The sequence below is a fragment of the Dendronephthya gigantea genome, unplaced genomic scaffold (genome assembly GCF_004324835.1).
Source record: "Dendronephthya gigantea isolate DGI-Jeju-01 unplaced genomic scaffold, DenGig_1.0 000215F, whole genome shotgun sequence".
Lineage (NCBI taxonomy): Eukaryota > Metazoa > Cnidaria > Anthozoa > Malacalcyonacea > Nephtheidae > Dendronephthya > Dendronephthya gigantea.
In genome coordinates, this window is record NW_021163225.1 from 19,193 (window position 1) to 30,676 (window position 11,484).

Sequence of the window (11,484 nt, forward strand, 5' to 3'; positions counted from 1 at the left end):
ATTAGTGTGATAAATTAACAAATTGTTGCAGAGGTATAGCCTCTATTCCATCCGCAGGACCTGAGTTGTATTTTAGCAACATTCTCAGATTCATCTTAAAACTTGTGATTTTATAATCCTCTATATACTAGCCATCTGTAAATAGTTCAATTGAGACTAACAAGCATACTCCATAAGTAATTTATAATCATTATTGTTGGCATAGCATCATCCAACAGCAATGGCATTACTTGCGAGAATAATGTTCGTATTAAAGTAGTTATAGTTTTTAATGTCTAAAATATACAAGAAAGTTTAAATGCGAGATTTCCTGTTCATAATTTTTGGTTCATAAACAATAATGTAATAAATTTGAATACGATTTTCACAGCCTGCTGGTTTGCTCTATTACCTTGAAAGCCCTGACGAAGTAAGAAATCTTTGAAAACTTTTTGCGAGGGCCATTATTTACATAAACCCATTGAGGTGATTCTGACTAACCAATCGCATTCATGACTAAGTTGTATCAACTGCTTTGGTAACTAAACTCCATCATTCATCCTTAAACGGTGCCAACTGCCCCACTGAGGAAATAATTAAATGGTAATTCATTCAGAAGTGTAAAACCTTTTTGTAAAGAAACAATTTTGTTGGAAAGTTTTTATCTTTCCTTCAGCCACCAGAGACTGAAGAAGATCGTTTATCAATTCGTGACAATGTAAAGCTTGCAGAAGTACGTTTTAAATCAACAATCGTGTTCCAAAATTTCATAATGCATGCTTGCATGTACGTATAAGCCTGTTATTTCACGTGCTATACTTGTGTCTTAGAGCTCTGGAAAAACGAGGGGAACGTTGAGGAATCAACTTGAAGGATATCTCTCGCATTGGAGGACAAAAATAGGATTCAAATCCAGGAAAAATGTGAGAATTTAAATCCAGTTTTTTTATTAAAAGTAAGTGTTCATATTAAAATGGGAAAATGTTCTAGTCGTTTGAAAGATGAAAAAGCAATGATATTTAAGCGGATCTTTTTTACAGATTCAGTCAAGATCTGACAGCGTACAACCTGATTTGGAATTACAAGGTGAGTCTCGAAGTTAAGGTTAGTTTCCGTTGAAAATATAGGAAATGGAAATGTAATGGAGGATTTCCTGTCGCTATGAGTATAACAAGACAAATTCAATAGTCCTGACCTCTTTCTCTAAACTGTTCTCGTAAAAGAGTATGAAACAATTTCTTATGTTTTCAATGTAACAGACGCGAGAGGAACTTCTGGGGCACTCGAATCTGATTTGCACGCATTTGCAATGGAAAAAGATCTGAGTGGAAACTACGTTGTCTTTTGGAATCACCTTTAGTTTGAAGTCCTGTATGAATGTTTAGCTGATGAACTGAAATAGGTTAGTGATAAGCCTAACTGCTCTAGCTTTTTAACAGTTCTTCATAAAGCGTCCCCCCTTATTCCTCGATAGGAATCAAACTCAGTAACGTATCTCTGCTATCAGGTGACTATTATTTGAGAGTCTTGTTGGAACAAAACGACGAGGAGACGCCGATAACAAATGTGTGAGTCCACAACATTTATCTATCAGGGTTTGCAAATATTCAAACTACTTTCCATGTGCTTTTCTGTCTGGCTTCCCCCTATTCTCTATATTGCTGCACAGTTCACGCAATGTTATTTGTCCTGCAGAATGTAGTAGAGAAGTATAGAATCATGGATGAAACCATTCAAGATTCGATCGACTTTTCTATTTTGTTTTCAGGCTCGAGTTGTCTAACGATCTGTATCACTGATTCCTATTGACAACTAAACCAACTATGAAAGCAATGTGCCTTCAGGTGAGGATGTCGTTTAGCGCGAATGTAGCCATGTGTAGCCTTCGAAGAATGAATTAAACAAATTGGAATATTTCATTCACAGGCGATGACTAAAGTTTATGGAAAATATCACGAAGAGATTGGAGCTTTTAATGACACCAAGCTAAGGATCATCTGTTATTGATCCAGTGTTACTGCAGGAGCCTGAACTAAACTAACTTTATTCATACTGTTTCGTATTTTTAGCATTTACATGAAAATGGCATCACTAACAGGGATTGGAAGGTAAGCACGCCCTAATTTATTTATCACTACTGTCTTTATATCCTAAACTTTAACGACCATAATTTAACTTTTTCTTCTTTAGCCAGAAAATGTTTTATTGTGTTCCCGTATGACGAAACGCCTTATAAAGGTTTGTGTCGGTTGTGTATTGAACTTGTGTTTAAATTGCCCTTTAAATTGTCTTTGAAGAAACCATTCGATGTGACCATTGCCAGCAAATCCTGGAAGTCACTATAATCTCAATTCCGAGTTTTGTCCGTGATTTCGTTTTACGAAAGCAGAGCGCATTCTGCAAACGTTTTAGGTTCAGTTATTTCTCATTGTTACAGTTTCTCAATGATAACAATTAATTTTTTAGATCAGAATTCCTATATGGAAACAATCTGTGGTACACCAAGTTACCTCGCTACCAAAATGTTAATCCCGTAGCCTGAAGAACGATCCTACAAGAAATCGTGTGTTATATGTTTGGTATGCCATATACTTCAGTTTACTCAAATTCACGTAGTGAACACGATTTGTAATGAAGCTGGAGGTAGCTTAACCTCATTTCAAAATTGGAGTACGTCAATGAAAAGTTAACGTCTTTTAGACTTTCCGGATCTTCTTTATTTTCAAAGCAGGCAAATAACCCATTGGAGAAACAAGTCAAAGAAGGGTCGTATAAATTTCCGAACAACCTCTGGAAGAATGTTAGCAGTGAAGCTAAGGATCTTATAACAAAACTGCTTACTGTTGGTCACAGAAAATGCATCACGGTTTCAGAAGCTCTGGAACATCCTTGGATGAAGGTGATGATGAAATTACTAACCGCCTTATAACACCCCGCATCTAAGATTTTTCAAAATCGGCTGACCTTTTTCGTCTGAAGTCCCAGCTTTTTCGAATTGTTAGAATTAGTTTGGTTGAAGTTTAGAACTGATACAGCTATCCAGCATAAATAAAGTCAGTTTAGTTCAGGTTTCCTCCTGTAGTAACACTGCATCAATACGGGATGACCCCTACTGGACCTCCATGAAGGACAATTTAGAACTATACGGTATAAATAAAATTAGTTCAGTTAGGAGAGAAAGCTTTTAAAAGTGTTAGATTGATCCACGATTTAACAAGTTTTTTTTGTCTTTTGTAGGATAAAGAAATGATAGAAAAAGCAGAAAAAATGATAAAACCGACCGTGGATGGAAGATCAATGTCTCCGCCCTTATAAAAGGTATGTTGAAAACTACGATACTTGTCCCGTTCTTCCGTCCAATGACCCTTATTTTCAACTCGCAATTGCAATGAAACATTACATGTTTGCAAGTTACATCGAAATTTAACCAGCTTTCCGAAACAATCTCAAGGCGCTGTTACACTACGCAACTTTCCTTGCAAATTGCAAAACCATTCTACTCCTGAGGCATCTAAAGTTGTCAAATACGAACATCTATTACGATCTGCTAACGTTTCCTTAGTATTTCGAACACTCTTTACAAATTAACATCCTTCGGAATTATAATTGCATTGCAAGTTGTAAGGAAAATTGCATATTGTAAGTAGCGCCTTCAGTAAAGTTGAAAACTCACCGTGCAATGAAACATTGCATGTCGGCAAGTTAAAAGGCAGAAAATAACTGTCACCGTACATGGTGAAGACTGGCCGACGGTCACGTTCAGCAGACGAGGCTCTGCGAGCAAATAAAATACTCAGTGGCGTAGCCAGCACGACAATTTAGCAGCATGACTGAAAATGCTTCATGTAAGATCACATCACTAGTTATTCCGATAAATAAAAGAACAGGGGCCGGTTGTTCGAAAGGTGGATAAGTCGCTATCCAACGGATAACTCACTATCCAACGGATAAGTTTTATCCAGCGTGTGATTTGGGTTGCACGAAGCTTGTATAACTTTATCCAGAGGATAAAAATCGCTATCTACCGGATAAATTTATCCAAGGTCCGGAGGTGGTTTAAATCCACTATCCAGTGGATAAATTCAAAGATACAAGGTAACACTGTAAACATTTATATAAAATAGGACAAAAATGCAATATTCCTCTTACTGTGTTTCAACAAACTAATACACATCATGATTGTATTCACTATATATTAAAAATGTTTTCGAAGTGCAATTTGTCGCAGCAGCGTTTCACGTTGCCTACACATTCCGTTCGACCGGCGATTTTTTGGACATCCTCGCATTTATAACAGGTGGTAAATTTACTATACGCTTCTAATCAGTTTATAAACGCGAATATGCAAAGAAAGATTCAACCTATTCCAAGGAAACTTGCTAATATCTAAGTAATTTCATTCACGAACATTAAAATAGTGTTTCTAAATTTGCTATTGGACCGAAAGGCAAAGCGTTGCAAGGTCAAGGAATAAAATTGCAATGTGTTTAATTAATAAAATCACTATGATGTGAAGTGCAAAGTTCGAGCAAATCACTTGTTCAAGCCTTTTCCATTCAGTAACTATACTCGAGAATTCGTAATGATTATGAATTCAATGTTGTAAATGCTTAGCAACAGCTGACGTTGTGGTACGAAATTTCAGAATAATACTGTTTTCTTCTGGTAAATTTTAACTTATCTATTGGGTAGCTATCCACTTCACTATCCACGCTTCCTGCAACGCGTTTTTATCCAATGGATAACTATCCAGATTTATCCGTTGGATAGGACTTATCCGTTGGATAAGTTATCCATCTTTCGAACAACCGGCCCCAGTTCCATACCTATACTTTTGTACGTGTGAAACTTTTCGCTTGATTTTCTTTTAATTGTGAGAATCCGACCGTGCAGCAAACATTGAAATAAAGCGATAACACTAAACTTGATTGTGATAGCCCTGAGTATATACCGCTATAATAGCTTTGTTCCTCATAATGATATGCTGGATTCCTCGTCCAGGTATAACTTCTAAAACACGCCTTATTTTTACTTGTATTCCAATGCACCTAAGTTAGTAAAAAACCTGACAAACCCGCTGGTAGGGTGTAAAGAATTTATTTCTAAATCAAAAACTCGCTCTTACATAAGCCACTTATTGAAAAATTTTCGCTATATATTTCAGTCAGATGGATCTCTCAGTCATTTCTCATTCCTTAGTGAACAAATAGTATTTCAGTGAATTGCTAGAACATACCTGAAAAACAGCTATAAACTTCAATTCTCAAAGATATGTTGCGTACCATGTCTTTGGATGAATGCGGATGTAAAGCGCGGTTACAGTTGGTGATAGGACATTTTCCACCAGCGAGTCTCTAATGAAATGAATAATTTGTTAAACAATTAATCTTAATCACACATTAAAAGTTATATATGACCGCATGGAAATGATGTGATGCATATAACGTGACAGGGTAATCTGTAGAAGCCTTGCTTATTAATCCAGCTAACCCTGACTAGTCCATTTATTTTGTAATGATCGAATTTTTGCCCGTCGGAACTACAGGACACAGAATAGGTCTTCACCCACTAATTATAATCACGACGACTTTGAGTGAAATCGCTCCGACAAACATCTTTCTTGCCGAATGCATTTGGTCCTGGTTATTTTTCCGTGCAGACCAGGAAGCTGCCTCATTTAAGCGACCATGTCCTGTCGACTTATCCGCATTCCCAACACTTGTTGCTATTATCTGGGATGTTATGTGTCTTCAGTACGTGGGCCAATAATTAGTATCAATTATCTTCTGGCACCAAAACACCATCGAACAATCATCAACAAAAATGAAATGATAATGCATATAATTTTGCCATACACGGCTCCTCCAGAATTGAAACCAGTCGAGGTACAGCGTTATTTCCATTGATTTTGTGAAATCTTTACTTGGGGGTTAACATCGAATTTTATCACATTCCCATATAGGGGAATTACTGAATAAAAAAATAATGTCCAACAGTCCTAATATGACATAATAATAAACTGAACATATACCATGTAGCCTGCAATATTTACCTTGCTTGGTATGTCAGTCCATCAAATCCATGTATGGCACAGCGATGGATGGAGGTGTAGTCAGTGATAAGAGAAAGGTAATAATTGTTAGCAACTCCTGGGTTGCCATACTTTATTTGATCTAAAATTGAAACACAAGGAACAAGTAAATTATTATATTATTGTCCAGGGTTGTGAGGCTATCAGCATTGTGATATCCCAGGTTCATGCGTACCGCTACCATGGGACAACATTCCTTAGCGAACAAATAGTATTTCAGTGAATTGCCAGAACATACCTGAAGAACCGCCATAAACTTCAATTCTCAAAGATATTTTGCCGTACCAATTCGACTCTATATGCCATAGAATCTACAATTGAGATTACAAGAACATAACTATCACACAATTGAAACTATAATTGTATATGAATCACAAGGGCCTATACAGTATAGTAACAGCATGTATTTTTGACTTCTATAACACAAGAATATACAGAACAAAATGCAGGTTGTTTTCTTTCATATTCACATAATACCCCCAACCCCTGACAGTTACATATATATTGGTAAATGCAATTACATAATAGGAAAGGGAGAAAAAAAATCTATTTTTTATAACACCAGTGAAATATTGTGTACGCATAATACTTAGCGCTATGACCCATGCTGTCATGCTTCCATCACCAGATATCATGAAATCATCTTGGTTTTTTAATGTTGAAATTAATCCGTTTAATTTAAAAAGCACAAAAATACCACCAAAATATAGCTCGAAAATTTCTAATCAAGAAATTAATCAATATTGCTGTTAACCTGACACTGCAGTGCAGCTCTAAAAATCATATCAAATTACACAGGATTACAAAATGGAAATATAACTCGCCTTTGGAATTTCGTTATTTTCTTCGTTATTTTTTATCCTGTCGTCTTTTAACCGTTACATATAAACTGTAAAGGCATTAGTTATCTTTTCTGATAGGATTTAAGTCAGGATGGGCAGAAAAACTCGAAAAATATAGATTTTTTTATTTGTTATTGTGTATAGCGAGGCGTTGCTCAGCCGCATGCACAAGTGGTTGTCGCGTGAGGTTAGAGGTGTCAAAAACGTAATGTTGCCTACCCCGTGGGGGTAAAATAAGCCCAGAAATCGATTTCTGGGTAAAATTGTCCCTAGAGGTCATAATTGTCAAATTTTCGCTAATATGGTGATAATTATATGCACATTTTCGGGTTTCCGTTTGTAAACACATTTGTTGGAAATATCACTACAAATCGCCAAAGCAACTGTATTTCGAGTAAAATATATGAAAATATTGATCCCAATGTAAGCTACAAATATTTGGAGGTTTTTAGGCGAGATTTTTGGAAGGCTTTGCGTATTTTTGCTTCTCTAACATTCAATTTAAAAAGTACAAGTTCTGCAATAAATATCTTGGCTTATAGGAAAGCTTTTGAAATGAACTAAAGTTATACAAATAGGTAAATGTTTTTTCTTTAAGATAATACAATTTCTAGTTGAATTGATAAAACACTTCCAGATAAAACCGAAATTATCTGTGTGCGCCGTTTACGACCGGACAGCAATGAGTTTAGTGGTCTCATATTTATTAAAATGGGTGAAGTATTCGCAGAGTAATCACAAGTTTAAATGAGCTTACCACTTTGAAATATCCTCTGATCGGACGTCTAACTGAGAGGATCCCTTAAACATCGAGAATACTTCATTAACAAGTGCCGCATTCTGTCCTGTTTGAGAAGGTACAAGAACTTCATCTTGGGTATTGGTTACTCTTTGCTCCGTTGGAAGTTCCATTCTGTTGTATGAGGACAACACTTGTAGTTGGTGTGATGAAAGGATGCAGATTGTCCGTTGGATGTTGTGCTTTTGTATTTGAGACGGACCACATTAGATATCAGCGCGAAATTGACACATTCATGGGATTCGAACCCATGAACTCCTAAAAAGGAGTATCCGCAAAATGTGTTCTTTGTGTGGCCAGGAAAAAGAGAGAGCTACAGGGCTTCTCCCAAACCGACTGGCAGACAATACGAAACGTAGAGGACAAGACAGTACAACACAACACAACACAAAACACACAACCGACGACACAACATCCAACAACCCACAACCCACTAACTCTGTAGCTGAAACGACAAAAAATATGGTGAGTTGTTCCTAGAAAATGAAGCATCACAATTAGCATGAAGGCAATTGCTGGCTGGGGTTTAACTGACGGCATGGATATGGGGTGGCTTCTTAGGGTTGGATACTGAAACTAAACTACGATCGTCTTTGTCTGAAAAACACAAAAAAAAATTATTAGTAGCTCCCTAGAAAACGAAAAGCAAAACACAGTTAGACAAGCAGTGAGCCGTGTTTCCAGATACGGGGACAGAGATTCTTAGCTAACAGCGGGGCCACGGGGTCTACTTCTATTTAAAAAATTAATTATACATACCTTGATCCTACCTAAAGAAAGAACTCACTTACCTGAGAAAAACGGTCGCAGACGGCTCTGTTTTATAGCCTGTAGGCTCTTGCATAATTCAGCAAAATTAAGACAACTTGATTGGTTATTTCTGTACACAGGTCAATTTGTCATTGGTCAATTTTTGTACTCCACGATTGGTTCAATAAAAACCAATCAGATTGGTTAATCTATATTCAAAATTTGATACCGTTTCTTTGATATTTGCAAGGTGATTGCACAACAAATGTTCGATTTCACACGTTTTGGAGCATATTCCAAGCCAATGTATCACAGTATGAGTGTATTTGTTCGATTATTTCTCTCATGAAGTTCACAAGAAATTACAGTTCAATCATTATTAAAAGGCTTTATTCCCCTACCAGCTTTAGAACCCCATCGAACAGGAAAGTCGGAATTTAAAAGGCAAGTAAATCTTTCAAACTGTTGTAGCACTTGAATTCTGTGGTACATTTAACTACTGAACCTTTCAGAATATTGTAGAATTGGGCATGGCATGGAATAATAGTAAATATAGCAAACTGACAAATTCGCAAATGTAGTAAATTTCAAGGCTAAATATTGCAAATTCCAGTGGAAATACGGCGTTTTACCGCCATGCATACATAGCTATTCACAGCTACGATATTCACGTGTTGTATATATTCAATATTACACATCAAAGCGGCCTAATTCTTTGGATATTGCCCAAATGCAAACGAAAACCGGTTGCAGTGGTTTAGCTCACATATTCAGGATTATTTTGATATCTTTAGCGTCAAAATCAAGCCTTTAGAAGATTTTTGCCCATTTTTTATATAAACATACCTGATGATATGAATTATCGCATCACCGGCAATAATATTTCACAAATAATAAAAATTTCGGGCCAAAAGCCGAAAATCTGACCTAGGTCCGATTCGAGCTTGCCTTAAGCACGTGATTAGCAATGATTATCGCTTAGAACTTATAAAATGCTCTTTCTTTGATTATTTTGCACATACTACACCAAGAATTACTCAGAATTAAAACAGAATGATAACATGTCAAATTCTAGACATTTTGAAGACAACAGAGACCAAAAAAGCGAAAAAATATGGAATTTCCAAAATATATCTTGCAATGGGTGAGTAATTTCAGATAACAAAGCAAGCTATTATTTTAATTCTTATTTTCACGTATAATACAAATGCAGGTTATAACTATATGCTGGTTGGAATATACTATTCAAAGAATCGTTTTAACCGCTATCGTTTACTGGTATTCCGGGGTCTTTAGCCCAAATACTTGCTGAGATATTTAATGTTTTTCTTCTGTGCGACAATATTGTCAGGAGTAATAGCCTAATAGGGACCAGACGGGAATTAGATATTATAGTACTTGTATATAATAATTGTAGGAAAAAAATATTCCCTGTGATATATCTTCATAGGAAAAAGTATCAAAACGGATTATTTTCAACATTAAAAAACCAAGATTATCTGATGATATCTGGTGATGGCAGGCATGACAGCATGGTTCTTAGTGCCAACTACTTCGCAGGGCCACGTGTTATGCCTACACCATATTTTGCTGTACAGTTCCATCATTCATTTTACACTGATGTTATATAAAATTTTTTTTTTATTCTCCCTTTCCTATTATGTAATTGCAGAACGAATATTCAATATATTAGTGTACCACATAAAAACTCATTATACAATGGCTATCGGACGTCTATTGCATCGGAGATACGACTTGTGGTAAGCCAAATTCAATGTTATTTCTTGCGATTTTTCTATGATGTCTTACATTGTTTTTTTGTAAAGATTCTTCAATGTTTTCTCAGTCTGCGAGCTGACAACGTCAAGGCCTTGTGCAAGACAAAAGTGGAAAAGTCAAATTCACTTCGCATGTTAATTGTTCTGAAAGGAAAACGTTGGTTAATGATGATAGTGCAAGGCATGTCAGCTATTCTGCTTCCAAAATTCCTTTTCTTCTTAGTGTAATACATTCTCATTTTTTTTTAGTTCTGCAGAAGATAAGACAACCGGGATTGTTTCACTGCCTTACAGCGAGGCGATGAATGTTATTCCTGTGTGCTTACAACAGGTAAACTTTTCTATCATAATATATCATCTGGCATTAAGTTTCGATTGAAGTTCAACTTTCTTCATTTTCTAGAAATTGGAATGGGAGGTGTTGGATGTTGTTCTGAGAAACTTTCCGGAGGCACTGCAAGATAAAAACTTGATACATTCTCGAAAGCACTACTTACGTTCAATATGTACAGTGTTATCTAAAATGGTAAGGGATGTAAAGTTGTGCACTTTTCACACCAAAATCATGAACTAAAAATTTTACTTTGCATTCAGGTTTGAAATTATGATTTTCTTCCTGGATTATTTCGTGTTCCTCATGATATGCGCCGACCTCATTTGTACGCTAGAATTTTTCCAGTACGGTTCTTATCATTCAGTTTTTTGCATCTATCATAATATCTTACCATAACTATACCAAAACCATACCATACCATAACCATAACCATAACCATACCACATCATATCATATAATCATATCATATAATCATATCATACCATAACTAACCATAACCAAATCATACCATACGATAACCATATCATACCATACTACGATAACCATATAATCCCAAAATTATATCACACCATACCATACCATGACCAAATCATACCATACGATAACCATATCATACCATAATTATATCACACCATCATACCATAACCAATTTATACCATAATTATATCATACTATACTAATGATTTAATTGGATTTTATTGTAACATGTGCAGGTATTAACAGAGCTGTGTACGTACCACATTTTTATTGGGCAAGATGAACAGGTAAGAACCTGCTTCACTTTATTTTCAGCGGTTGTCTGTTCTCGCTTAAACGTTGTTGTATATTTCGTCTAGTTTTGTCTGATGCGTACTTTGGAGATTGGTTTGGTTGCTCATTCCACGACGTTAAGCGTATCTTGTCTCACCATA

At 36.0% G+C, this 11,484-nt stretch overlaps 1 protein-coding gene and 2 long non-coding RNA genes across 9 annotated transcripts; all 3 read left to right on the forward strand.

The window, feature by feature from the left end:
• The first annotated feature begins 672 nt into the window (after positions 1–672).
• LOC114539719 lies at positions 673–1,035 on the forward strand. Its single transcript, XR_003688916.1, has 3 exons — positions 673–712; positions 810–902; positions 1,020–1,035. It is a non-coding gene; the product is annotated as an uncharacterized LOC114539719 (long non-coding RNA).
• A 472-nt stretch (positions 1,036–1,507) lies between these two features.
• On the forward strand, positions 1,508–1,946 carry LOC114539720. Its single transcript, XR_003688917.1, has 3 exons — positions 1,508–1,547; positions 1,748–1,823; positions 1,906–1,946. It is a non-coding gene; the product is annotated as an uncharacterized LOC114539720 (long non-coding RNA).
• A 503-nt stretch (positions 1,947–2,449) lies between these two features.
• Positions 2,450–9,571, forward strand: LOC114539724 (calcium/calmodulin-dependent protein kinase type II delta chain-like). 7 transcript variants are annotated; one of them, XR_003688921.1, is made up of 4 exons: positions 2,450–2,622; positions 2,708–2,878; positions 3,217–3,297; positions 9,537–9,571. XR_003688921.1 is itself a non-coding variant. In XM_028560333.1 (3 exons), exons 1-3 carry the CDS (start codon positions 2,611–2,613, stop codon positions 3,292–3,294), a joined length of 261 nt encoding a protein of 86 aa, XP_028416134.1. In that variant the 5' UTR covers positions 2,450–2,610; the 3' UTR covers positions 3,295–3,434. The 7 variants fall into 7 exon arrangements, 2 of the variants coding, with proteins under 2 accessions (XP_028416134.1, XP_028416135.1); XR_003688919.1 differs by lacking the exon at positions 9,537–9,571 and adding an exon at positions 8,866–8,905; XR_003688920.1 differs by lacking the exon at positions 9,537–9,571 and adding an exon at positions 6,018–6,057.
• The last annotated feature ends 1,913 nt before the right edge of the window (positions 9,572–11,484 follow it).